The sequence below is a fragment of the Pseudorca crassidens genome, chromosome 8 (genome assembly GCF_039906515.1).
Source record: "Pseudorca crassidens isolate mPseCra1 chromosome 8, mPseCra1.hap1, whole genome shotgun sequence".
In the NCBI taxonomy this organism is placed as follows: Eukaryota; Metazoa; Chordata; class Mammalia; order Artiodactyla; family Delphinidae; genus Pseudorca; species Pseudorca crassidens.
The window spans coordinates 27,694,853-27,708,837 of record NC_090303.1 but is presented as its reverse complement, the minus strand read 5'-3'; the positions used below and the strand labels follow the sequence as shown (position 1 = coordinate 27,708,837).

General features: G+C 38.6%; 1 protein-coding gene across 1 annotated transcript in view; it reads left to right on the top strand.

Moving 5' to 3' along the window:
- Positions 1-4,248: 4,248 nt before the first annotated feature.
- The window catches only part of LOC137229579 (protein piccolo-like), a 28,305-nt gene continuing 18,568 nt past the window's right edge, over positions 4,249-13,985 (top strand). The window contains exons 1-2 of the mRNA XM_067747638.1: positions 4,249-4,741; positions 10,541-12,137. Coding sequence (XP_067603739.1) covers positions 4,491-4,741; positions 10,541-12,137 — 1,848 coding nt within the window. The 5' untranslated portion in view covers positions 4,249-4,490. The remainder of the gene's footprint in view (positions 4,742-10,540; positions 12,138-13,985) is intronic.

The following is a 13,985-nucleotide window of genomic DNA, read 5'->3' as shown; positions in this document are numbered from 1 at the left end:
TTCCTCCTCCACTAAATTAATAATCCTCTCTTACCTTCTGTTAGAGAGGGAACATTAAAAAAACATATGTGTCTATATAAAAATATGTCATGGGACTTCCCTGGTGTCGCAGTGGTTGAGAGTCCGCCTGCCGATGCAGGGGACACGGGTTCGTGCCCCGTCCGGGAAGATCCCACATGCCGTGGAGCGGCTGGGCCCGTGGGCCACGGCTGCTGAGCCTGCGCGTCCGGAGCCTGTGCTCCGCAATGGGAGAGGCCTCCACAGTGAGAGGCCCGCGTACCGCAAAAAACAAAACAACCCCCCCCCCAAAAAAACAACAAAAAAAGTCACGTTCAGTATACTTATACAAACATGAATATATACATCCACACATACACTAGGAATGCATGGACTTTTAAATACAGAAAGTACAAGAATTGTTTGAGTTGTAGCACTCATCACGTCATATGAATTCACTGTTAGGATATATACTGCATCATTTTCTTCAGCTTCTTCAGAGGCATTTGTTACAAAAAGATGTTCACATTTTGATTCCCTAGCTGAACGGGTTATGTTATTTTTGCTGTTAAAAAAAAAAGATTAGTAATAATTACTAGTGCTGTTTCACCATTACAACCTACAAATTCATTTTGGAAAATATAGAAAATTGTAAAGAAAAAGGAAGGTTACCTATGGTCTTGCCATTAAATATATATGGATTTTGTTCATTGTCTTGTTTCCTCTATTACTTTTTCTGTGCATTTTAGTGGTTTCATTTTTTTGCACATTTGAGTATATAACTTTATGAAAATTTACCCCGTGTATACTTTGAGAAATTTTCCCCATGTTATAATGTACTCTTTAAAAGCATTATTTTAAATAAATATCTTCATAAAATACTACCATCTAGTTATACCAGATTTTACTTCTCTGTTTTGAGGAGTAAAGACTGTTTTACTTTATTGCTGTTGTAAATAATAGTGCAGTGAACTTTTTTTCACAAAATCATTTTTGTAACTCAAATGATCTCTTCAGGACTGGTTTCCAAAAGGGTATCACAGGTTATGAATCTTTCTAAGGCTCTTGATAAGTACTGTGAAATTATTTTCCAGAAAGGTTCAATCTGTTTTTACTTTTGAATTTAGCTTACAAAACACTCACTAGCATTATTATAAAGGTCTTAATAGGGACATAAAAGGCATTTAATAAATAAGTATTCACATTATGCCTGCTAGAGTTTAATAAACATATGCTATTATTTTAATTAAATAGGCTACATTAAATTATATGAAGTTTATTTAATTGTAGGTTTTTAAAAACTAGTGAGACTACACATTTTTCGATATTTGATGACTATTCTAACTTCAATTCTTGCAGTCCTTAATTTATTCAAGTATTGCACATGTGACCACATATGAGGTGGTCTGTTTGATTTTATCCCCATTGAATGGTATCTGTAAGGACTTGGGTAGACTGGGCCACCCCATTCCAAGGAATCATGACCTAGTTTAGTTGTTAACTATTACATTTAGATTGGTTCTAATCTACCGAAATAGAAACTACCTGGGAAAGTGAAACAAGAATTAAAAGAAAAAAGATGTGGTTTTCTGGAGTTGAGAAATGTTAGAAAGACATAACAGTATATGAGTGGAGGTTTTCAGAAATTGATTCATTTCATGACCTACCTATCAAGCTAAGTGAATGGGAACTGAACTATCAGCTTGTTAAGTTAAATCAAAATTCAAATAAATGATTATTAACTATATAATGAACAGGAAGCAACAAAGATTTTGAATCTAGTACCATTAATTAATTTGCAGAATGAAAGTAATTATGATAGTTTTCTGAGTAAACAAAGAGAAATTCCATAAAGTTATCCTAGCCTTTAACTTCTCATCCTCATCCCCTTAGAATTCTGAGAATTCACACAAAAGGAATGCACCTGGACTCTGCTCTAGCATTTCTCTTTAAGTCAGAAACACCTCCCCAGTACAAGCAACTAAGCCCAAATAAAGGATTAAAAGAATAAATGTTACCTCAAACTCAATAGTTATAAAGGTCCCAAAGGCAAAATCCTTTTTTTTCTGCGGTACGCGGGCCTCTCACTGTTGTGGCCTCTCCCGTTGCGGAGCACAGGCTCCGGACACGCAGGCTCAGCGGCCATGGCTCACGGGCCCAGCCGCTCCGCAGCACGTGGAATCCTCCCGGACTGGGGCACGAACCCAGTCCTCCTGCATCGGCAGGAGGACTCTCAACCACTGCGCCACCAGGGAAGCCCCACGGCAAAATCCTTTAAAAAAAAGAGTCAACAAGCGATAAGTTTCCCAGTGTCACCATCACATCTCTTGTTTTCACAGTTCATTTACTCTTCCCACCACACGCTCCATTTTTGTCTTTTCTGATGATGTTTGCTCCTGGGAGAGAGTAGGGAAGGAGAAAGTAAACGCACATATTTGCACAATGGGTTATAACATTCCTATTTTACAAATTACTGCTTTTTGTTAAGCCTGTCAACATTACTTTGCATGTTGACTATCACTTTTTATTTCTTACTACTTGACAAGCTCCTTTCCATGTACAATGGCAGAGAATATAGAGTTAACAATGTATTTTCTCAGTTTTGATATTATTCTGAGGCTAGAGTTTGAAAGGGTATTTATCTTACCAGTTTTTTAAGCTTGTGGTTTGTGAATCTGAGTACATCAGTATATTTTATTCTCACAAAACTTGAGCATACTATTAGAAAATAGCCAGCATGTGAATCATCTCCTTCCTCACCTTCATCTAGAGTGTTACTTATTCCGAGGGTAGCCTGAGCCATGAAGCAGTTACTCATTTTGTCAGAGAAGGCATTATGATTCAGAATTGTGTACCTAATTATCTACTTTTTTGAAGCAAACTCCTTTCCAGGAGGTATGACAACAGTGTATTTGCCCCTATATGTGGCCACTGGACTGTCAGGTTGCCTCAGCTTGATTTGTTTGTATGAAGTGTGAGCATTCTCTTCTTTATTTAAATGAATAACTCTTTGCAGTTTTGACTTTAGAAGTCACATCTCAGCATCTTACAAGAGAATCAAAGTTTTTCTAGGAACTCAGCCAGTAATAATAGTTCATCTGCCGACGAGCCATCTTCCAAAGCGGTAAATTTAGTACAAACTGTTACAACTGTGCCATTATTTAGTTTTGATACAAGTGTAATGCACAATAACAAACTATTATAATGATTATTACAAAACCTAGGAAACTTTCTGAGCAACTCATTCATTTCTGTTTGATTTATTCTTTCGTTCCCAGTTGTGAGCTTTTGATTTTCTTTAATTTCAACAATTGGGACATTAAGTCCACCTTGTTAGGAAGTGGGTAGCAAAATTGGGGCTGCAGATCCAGTGCTGAACTAAAACACTCCCTTCCAAAGCGCGCAGTAGCAAGAAAAGAGTATATGTTGGTGGGTGGCTCTGAAAGAGTGGGTATTAGTTATACCTCTGCTGCTAGCCAGCTGTGTGACTCTACACAAGTTAATTTTTCTGGGCCCACAGTTGTACGGAAAAGGGTTGAACACACGTTTTAAAATTTCACACTATTGTAACATTTTAATATTCGACAATCTGGATCTTACTACAGTATCCTATCCGCAATTTCTCCAAATCTTTACTTTTGCGTAGTCCCTTTAGGGAACAACACAGCGGTAAGCATTCAAAAACTTACCTTTTTACTTATACTGTATCTAAGATTATAAAATAACTGTTCTGGCAAAATTATAAATGAAAACGGCCAGTTTTATCTCTTTTGGGGAAATTTGTTCCAAAGGCATCTGGCTTCTCTATTAATCTCCAGTTACCTGAAAACATTCCTAGAATCTTTTCAAGTTCTCCCTTAAAAAAAAAGAAAAGAAAAGAAAAGAAAAAAAACTACAAATCCCATGAGTCAAAGATGGAATGGAAACAGACACCTCCCCTCAAGCCCCCTTCCCGGTCTCCTTGAATGTAGTCCGCTAAAACTAGGGTTGAGGCATCCTGAAATATGCCTGAAAGAAACGTCGGCTGTTTTGTTCTGCTTTTTAGCTGTGCTCTCGCTGGGCTCCTTTAAGTCGGTGCTGAGAGTGAGGAAGGATACAGAGCGACGCAGAGTGGAATGGGTGCGGGCGCAGGCATCACCTGTTCCAAGAGGGGCATGCGCACTGCGAGGGCGCCGGCGAGGAGGCGGGGCACGGTGGGAGGGGCAGACGGCGCCCGGCTGGCACCGCTCAGATCTGCTTTTCCCCGGCTTGGGGCGCTGAGGCGGCGTCGGGAGTTGTCTTCCGCAAAGGTTGCCTGGCGTTGTCCAACATGGAGGAGTCACTGGCCTCGGTCATCACCTGCAAGAGGGACTAATCTCCGCCTGGTGTTCAGGGACTTCGCCGCCTGCACGCCCGGCGGCAGCCCCCGTCTCCGGTTGCTCCTGCGGCCACGGGCTTCCCGGCGGGGAGGCAGCACAAGGAGGGAGCGCGGTGGCCCCGAGTTTCCCTAAGCCATGGGCAACGAGGCGAGCTTGGAAGGGGAAGGGCTCCCCGAAGGGCTGGCGGCGGCAGTAGCGGCTGCCGGAGAAGGGGCTGGCGGGGCGGGGAGCCCCTTGCACACCGTGACTCCGGCCGGCATGGAGGCGGATCTGAGCCAGCTGAGCGAAGAGGAGAGGAGACAGATCGCTGCTGTCATGTCAAGGGCGCAGGGGCTGCCCAAGGGAAGCATTCCTCCGGCCTCTGCGGAGCCGCCTTCCATGCACAGGCACGCACAGCATGATGTATATGTCCGGGCATATATGTACAGCTTCCCGTGCACATATGTGCCAGCCCGTATGTGCCGGCACGGCAGTACATATATGTCGCCTCCGTTCATTTTATTCTCCCTAATGGGGTGGTGGTAAAGAGAACATAAGCTTTCTGTTGGGCAGGATAAAAATGATGCCTTATAGAGTTTCTGATGGGATAGTCAAGGGTTGCATTCTTGGAACTGTGATTTTAGGTTGTGATTTCTGGCCTTTTGGAACCTTTTCTCTCTAGGGTGGCGTGGAGAGACGCCCTCCAGTGTTTTACTAATCTGGAAGTCTTCCATTAATACAAAACGGACGTGTTAGGAAATGGAGAGAGCTGGGTGTTTACCTGTTTCTGTTTAAACCTCCTCAGTCATTTCGGGGTCTTTCTCTCTGTGAATGATGTCTAAATATTTCTGTAACAATACCTTTAATTCCCCTGGAGGTGATTTGTCTTTCCTTCCCACCCTACCCCCCAGAGGAGAACAGGAGCTGTTTAGGCAGAAGGTATAGAATAAATACACCTTTTATATTCAGTGAGAAACCCTAAAATATGTGTGGCATTAAACAGATGGTTTGGTCACAACAGTGCAGGTGCTGTACGTGTATTTATGAATTAGCATATGCTATTTTTTAAACCACCGCTCCTTTATATGGAATAGCGTTTTACAGTTTACGGAAGAACATGTGAATTTGTGTTACCTTCAAATTAGTTTCCAGTACATACTTTTAAAGACAAATAGCAACTTGGACAGGCAATTAAGAGCTAATCTATAATAGTAACATATTCATTTTCCTCTCTAGGTCTCTGTATTCCTCCATCCCAATAAATTAGTTGTTTTCTAATTAGAGTACTAAGAGGGTATAATCACTGTGCCTGCCCTGCCTTTATTTGTTGTAAACAAACCCTTTAACTTTGCACCCTCGTAGCATGTTCAGAGACAGGACATTCCTCTGTCCGTGGTCCTGAAACCACTCCTACTTTATGATAACTTAACAATTTTCATTAGAGATACTGGAAATATGAAAGATATGGATATAGGTGTAGGCTTTTATCCTGTACTTTATAAAATAAAAACACTTAGGAGCTATAATATAAGTATATACATATAATTTTGTCAGGTAACTAATACAGTAGAAATGTAAAATGTTTTGTGGATAGTGGCAATGGCAATATGTTTCACATAAAATCTTAAATTCGTAAACTATATCAGGTAAAAACCCTATTTTCTTGAAGGGGAACCAACACTACTAGTAAAGACTAGCTTTATTATATTGAATATATTTTTCTGTGTTTTTAAACTAGTAATATATTGGGCTATTTCTGGTATAAAGCCTTTCTTATCTATTCCCTTAAGAGTACAGTTTATGATATGTACTATTTTCTCTACTGTTTAAAACCTGACTTAGAAAAAATTTTGAATGTTCATATACTAGATTTTTCTAGGGTAATAATGAGGTACAGTACTTTTATTAACCCTTTAGAAATGTATGCCAACTCTTCTACAATTTTTCCTAAGAGGCACAAGCAACAGGTTTACCATGCTGGTTACAAATACCAAGAAGAGTGTGAGCTTTGATTTCTACATTTCTTCCTTGTATTCAGAGGGTGGCTAAAAAATATTATCTCAGCCTATGAAAGTGTGGTGTTTTGTTCAGTATTTGTATCAGTTAGCATACTTTTAAAGCTCTCTGTTGATGTTTTTGTTACGGTAGAATTCTTATCAATAGGTGGTCTGCGGCCTAAACAGTTATTGATGAAAGCTTCATTGAAATATATAAACGTGTCTGATTTTGGTAACCTGCTTATATTTTACTGAGAGATTTCTATAAATGTCTTTAAGTTTGGAAAGTTATCCCCATATGTGATAACCAAATAAACACATATTAATTTAAGTATATATAAGAAAGTATATCCAAATCATTTCAAGTTTTAGGAGATTATGTGGTGCGAATTAGGGTGGGCTTTGATTTTTTATTTATTTTTTTAAAGAAATAAGGGTTGAGAGCCCAGAGACCTTATTAATTTTAACTGACTCTCAGCCATATGTGCCTGAGTTTCCTTGCTTCTAAATAAGGCAGTAATACTTATCTTACTCATCTTGTAGAGCCATAGTAAGGATTAATTAAAATTTGACAGGAATATTTTTGCTTGGATTTTAATTTGAAGGAACCCTATACATATAAAGAGTAGTGATATCAGTATCAGCAGTGAATGGCACTGGCAGTGATGGCTGCAGACAAGTTGTATATTGAGTTATTCACTGTCGTGAGTTATTTCGATGTACCTATACTCTTTTACATATGGAGAAGTCAGTGCAATGTACTGGAAATCCTGCCTCCCCTTCCTGCCCACCAGGAGTTAGGATACCAGATTTCTGTGACTAACTAGTTTTATAACCTTGAATTAATTTCTTAGCCTGTTTAAGTCTTGGTATCCTCTGCAATATACAATGAACGGACATTCCTAAAGATGCTTATATTTCTGTTATAAAATTTTATGACTTAACGCTGTCAAGTGTCATTGCCTGTTGTGTTACATTTAAAAATATTTTAGTATTCCAACTGCTTTTATATTCTTAGTCTTGAATACATGTTTATCTCATTTGCTGCTGAAACATTTTTTTTTCTGTTAACCTGTGAAAGAAAAATTCTAATCTGAGGATGACAATAGTAAAATGAAAAGGGAAGTTGTATAAGACTTGAGTAGTTAGAAGCTAGAAGTTAGAGCTTACAAATGAAATGCTTCTGGATTTTCGATTCATTGTCGATCCAGGGAAATGCAATTTTATTATGTCTTCTACTCATTCTGTTTACACCTACAGATGTGTCATATGAGAAGAGCTTTACTGAAAAACACCTCTGATTAGTAGAATATTTAGTAACAATTCTGACTGAGTCAGTTATTTTCTTTAGCATTCTTTTAGGCCTCCGCTGCTGGGTAGACACCTCCACAATTGTTTTTCTTCCTAGAGCAGCAAGCCAAAATGAATATGGAATGTTTCCATTTATATCCCACAAGACCTGTAGAAGAATTTAAAGTGAAAAGAATTCAAGAGACGTTAATCTAGAGGGAAACAAAAACCTGATATGTTCATTCATTTGTTCACTCACTGTTATTCATTCATTCATTGATTCATCAAACATTAATACTCATCTACTAGTTACCAGGTTTGGTTCTAGTGATGAAAAGATGAGTGAAACATATCTCTCCCTAGGAATTCATAGTCTAGTACAGAAGACACAGATTGCATTTTGGTCATTCTTCTTTTTAACACAACTGTCATACCAATCAGAAATTCATCAAAAGACATAGCTAAGACATCTTTATATTTTTGTTTGGTATTAAGCCTGTATCTTCTCTTAATGATTGTCTTTCTATTTTTCCCTCCCAGATCTCCATGTTTGACGTTTATTTACATAATTATAGCAACTAAAACTAAGTTTAAATTGTAGTCTTTATAGCTGTATGGGTATTTTCTCACAGGGGGATTCTATAATATAATAGAACTTAATATTCATAGGAAGTACATGCAGTTATAATTTCTAATGCAAGTAGCTTCCTTTAACTTTTGGTATTTATTGTTGTCACAAATATTTGGTATTCACAAAATTTATTTGTTTTGTACGTATGTTGGATTAAGTGAAATATCACAAAAACAGTGATTAAGTTTAATAGTATTTTCAAGAGAGCACAGTTAAGAATAGATTTTTTGGGTATTCGTTTAAATATAGATTTCTTTAATAAAATGCCTAAACGCTCATAGGATAGTTCCTAAGCATCTGCCCCTCAAGGGAATGGTAAACTTTATTAATTGAATATGGAACATTTCTAGAATAATGTGATTATCTAAACAGTGGAACTTTTTGAAAATAATCTATTTGGGGTTGTTTACTATGGTTCTTTTGCCTTCATACGGAAGGGAGCACATAATGGGGCCTATAAGGAAACATTCAAAATTATTTTCCCCAATGGAAATATGTAGCAGTGTGTTTTGAAAGATCTCTTAGAACTGTTGGAATCAATTAGGATAATACTTTTAGTTCCGTATTTAAGTACAGGCTTCAGGGACATGGTAGTATCTAAAGCTTTTGTAACCTTTTTTCCTGGAGGAAATGGCCAGAACTAAGAATTGTATTTATTCACCTTTTATTAGAAAATCATTTTGTGGCATACATTGCCATTTATAGATTATTTTCTTTCTGACACTTTGCTATTTAGAAGTAATACTTCTGTGTTTCTTCCTACTATGCCTTACATCTTGATCTATACTCAAATTTCTGTATCATTAGGGGTAGTTTAAAAACTTAATTCATAATAAGTACCAGATGACCTGAAATGAAAAAGTTATAGGCTGGTCCGTTAGCAGGTAAATTTTATTCAAACAAATTAAAACCTATAGAACTTTATTGTGATCATCTCATATTTTAAGTGCTACTGAATCACTCTGTTTATCTCTTTTTCTTTTAATTAAAAAGAAATCTTTTCCAAAATTAATGTTACATAAATCAAACAAAGTACTTATAATTTGATTTATCCCATAATTCTAGTGCAGCATGTTCTTATTAGTTGCAATTTTATCAGTAAAAAATAGCTTGTTTAAAATTTAACGTACTTGGTAAAAGTGTATATGAGAAACAAGTATTTTAATTATTGAGCCATAGTCATTTAAAATTGATGTTTCCAAAACTATTTTAAAAATATCCATCTTGTGTATTTGTCTATGAGTTAAAAGAAATCTTGCAAATTAATTACTTGTTGCATTTTTAAGTCATTGTCAATAATAATGACTAATTAACAATGGTAATAGTAAGTGTTGTAGAAAACATTAAGTAAAGAGATCATTATGTTTTTTCTTCCTTTGAGGAAGGTAACAGTACTTTTCAAAAGTGGGGTCACAACCAGATTGCTGCTATTTGTACATCAGGCTATGTATGTCTCAAGATGCTTTAAGCATCATATTGTTACATAGAGAGATCTCAGATTAAGAAAAATAATTGAATGATATAACACTGTTCTGCCACAAGAAAGAATTGTTTCTCAGAATTTTCTAATTAAAGTAGGAATTCTTACTCTATAAAGTTTAATAAGGACAATATTTGATAGATGTTACCTTTTTTGACAGATATTCTGTTAACACTTGAATAGATGATCAGCTTTTTCAGAGTTCCTGAAAAACCTCCTTTACCAGGTCCTGTGATGTCATGTTGTATGTCTTATGTAGCTAATGTAAATTCTACTATTAAGTAAAAAACAAAACAAAAAACAGTTGCAGCAATCTCATTTAAAAATGAATATTTTCACTTCTTAGTGTGCTGGTATTTGGGAGGCTAGCATTCCTTGACTATAACTTTTGGTTAAAAAGGATACATCCTGTGAGCATAAAAGTACTGGAACATGGCTTTGCATTGATCTGTTGAGTTAATATGTTTAAATAGGTTTGAAGTATGGCTAGATTCTATTAAGTAAATATAAATTATTTTTATTATAAATACTTTCTAACTAGATATCTTAATAGTTCATTACTTATAGTAGCAAGTATGGGGTTTTTTCCCCTTCCTCTTCACGTCCGTGTTGAAAATCTGTATCCATGTAAAGAAAGTAACAAAGACATTAAAAATTTTATGATTACTTATAGGATGCTGCAAAAATGGATTTTAGTTATATTTATGCATCATAATTTTGAAGATGCAAGAAAGTAATGGGTTTTAAATATTATTTTGAGTTGTGATAGTTTCCATTATTTTCACTTCTTTTTGTTTCATTCTTCTAGGAAACAAGAGTTGGATAGTAGTCAACCTCCAAAGCAGCCAGGAAAACCGCCGGACCCAGGGCGTCCAGTTCAGCCTGGTCTCAGTAAAAGTAGAACTACAGACACTCTGAGGTCGGAGCAGAAATTGCCTGGAAGGAGTCCTTCCACTATTAGCTTGAAAGAATCGAAATCCAGAACTGATTTTAAGGAAGAGCACAAGTCTAGTATGATGCCTGGCTTCCTCTCAGAGGTTAATCCTTTAAGTGCTGTCTCCTCTGTTGTAAATAAATTCAGTCCTTTTGATTTGATATCAGACCCTGATGCCTCCCAGGAAGAAGCCTCCAAGAAACAAAAAATGTCTCAGAAGGAACAAGGAAAACCTGAAGGAATCACAAAGCCTCCATCACAACAACAGTCACCCAAGCCAGTTCCTAAGCAGCCAGGACCTGTGAGGGCCCTGCTTCAGCAGGACGGTTCTCCCAAATCAGTGTCTCCTCAGCAGCCTCCAGAAACAGGAAAGCCAACTCAGGGCCTCACCCAGGCTCCTCAGACAGACCAGGCAAAATTGCCACTTCAAAGAGATGCAGCCAGGCCTCAGACTAAACAGACAGATACAGTAAGGGGAGAGTCAGTTAAACCCTCACTGCAAAGCCCATCCAAGCCACCTATTCACCAAGTAAGTCCTGGAAAGCCTCCAGCCCAGCAGCCTGGACCTGGAAAACTTTCCACACCACAGCCTGGGCCTGCAAAGCCCTCAGCTCAGCAGCCAGGGCCAACGAAGGCCCTAGCTCAACAGCCAGGGACCCCAAAGACCCCGGCCCAGCCACCAGGAACAGCAAAGCCTGCAGCTCAGCAGCCTGGGCCAAAGGCTCCAGCTCAGCCTCCTGGGCCCGCAAAGACTCCGGCTCAGCCTCCTGGGCCCGCAAAGACTCCGGCTCAGCCTCCTGGGCCCGCAAAGACTCCGGCTCAGCCTCCTGGGCCCGCAAAGACTCCGGCTCAGCCTCCTGGGCCCGCAAAGACTCCGGCTCAGCCTCCTGGGCCCGCAAAGACTCCGGCTCAGCCTCCTGGGCCCGCAAAGACTCCGGCTCAGCCTCCTGGGCCCGCAAAGACTCCGGCTCAGCCTCCTGGGCCCGCAAAGACTCCGGCTCAGCCTCCTGGGCCCGCAAAGACTCCGGCTCAGCCTCCTGGGCCCGCAAAGACTCCGGCTCAGCCTCCTGGGCCCGCAAAGGCTCCGGCTCAGCCTCCTGGGCCTGCAAAGACTCCAGCTCAGCAGGTTGGGCCAGCGAAACCTCAGGTCCAGCAGCCTGGGCCAGGCAAGACTCCAGCTCAACAGCCTGGCCCAATGAAGCCTCCTCCTCAGCAGCCTGGCCCAGCAAAGCCCCCTCCTCAACAATCTACAAAACCTGTAAGCCAAACAGGGAAACCTCTGCAGCCACAAACTTTTCCATCTGCAGCACAGACTCCAGTACAAGGCCTCCCCAAAACCATCTGTCCTCTTTGCAATACCACTGAACTTCTGTTGAATGTTCCAGAAAAGGCCAATTTTAACACATGCACTGAGTGTCAAACCACTGTTTGTAGCCTCTGTGGTTTTAACCCCAATCCTCATTTAACCGAGGTAAGTGCATTTTTTTGTTATGTTCATGCTCTTAAACCATATCATCATCTTACACAATGGTGCTTAGTTTATTGCTGTTAACGATAGGATGGCACTGTTTTTCTCTGGTTCTTTTCTTCTTTCCCTTCTTCCTTCCTACTTTCCTCTTTTTCTTCTCTGCCAAATGTAAATTAGAGTTTTTCAACATTTTCTCCAATAATATTTCTCCAAAATATTGCTACAATTTCTGATAAATTTGGCACATAAAGGAAGTATGAATTGACTGATAGATGCTGAGCTTTTGCTCATTGCATTCTATGGGTAAAATCCACACTATTATTACATTATATTAATTTTTTCATCAGCTATTAAATTCATGCTCCTACCTACCATGACACTCTTGATATGATATTCTTAAATGGGATCCTATTTATGCTGCGAAGAAAAGTGGACAGTGTTTTCAGATTCTAAATACAATTTTGATACGAAATTGAATACATTCTTTCAAACTGCACATCCCCTTTTCCTGCCAGTGATTTTGCTATACACTGTGAGAGCATGCTTCCCTCATTAGTTGAGAGTCATTCATAACAGCGTAAGTCACTTCAAAAAAGTGAAGTCATTAGAACAGGTTCAACTTTATGGGTGTCTTCTTAGACGGATCACAGTTTATAACTCCAAGTCTTTGGGTAAGCCTTCCTGGCAGACTGAATCATGAAGGGGCCAGTTGTGACACAAATGAGTTCAAGGTTGTTTACTCTGGTTCAGGATAGAAAAGTTATTCTCAGCAGGTCAGTTACTGTCAACTCAGTGCTTAAAGTCCCTGAATAAAATAGCATTTTAATAGGTAGAGATTTGGGGACGTTCAGGGGAAGGGACAGAAAACATAAAACTGCAGAACTTAGAAATTCTCTGGAGTTAAGAAATAATACAGTGAAGATGGTATAATAATATAAAATAAGTGAGAATAAAAGGGCTTAGGGTTTGAAAGAATACATTTTTAAAAGAAATGCAGTAGCCCCTACCCGATGAGAAGGCACAGAACCATTGAGTCCATCTAGAGAACAGCTGTTAGTGGGCTGTATAATGCACAAGAAGGAATGAAGGCAGCAGGCAATGAAGGATTCTGTCATTTAAATATCCGCGAGAGAGGAGACTTGTGTACCCTTGTTATAAATGCAATCCATGTTCTGATAAAAACAACAGTGATAATTATTGGTAGCTGTTACGTTAGTTTGGATACTTACTGTGATGAAAGTTGAAAATGATGTCCATTTAAAATATGTCAACCTCTGGTTTTCCGCTAAGGTATCTTTTACTCTTTTTACCAAAAGTCATGTTGAGTACTTTAAATTTTTAGATAAGCCATACTTCAGTGGTAAAATTGCAATTAATAAGAACATTTAAGTTATGGAGGAAATCAGATTATAAATAGTTGGTTTATATATTTGTAGCTTTTTTTCATATCTTAAACTTTTCCACATTCTTTTTTTCTTTTAATTTTTTTATTGAAGTATAGTTGAGGTATAAAATATGTTACAAGTGTACAATAGTGATTCACAATTTTTAAGGGTTATATTCTATTTATAGTTATTATAAAATATTTGCTGTATTCCCCATGTTGTGCAATATATCCTTGTGGCATATTTTATACATAATAGTTTTGTACCTCTTAATCCCTTACCCACATGCTGCCCCTTTCCCCTTTTTTCTCCCCACTGGTAACCACTAGTTTCTTCTCTACATCTGTGTGTCTGCTTCTTTTTTGTTGTAGCCCCTAGTTTCTTGTATTTTTTAGATTCCATGTATAAGTGATATCATACAGTATTTGTCTTTCTCTGTCTGACTTATTTCACTTAGCATAGTGCC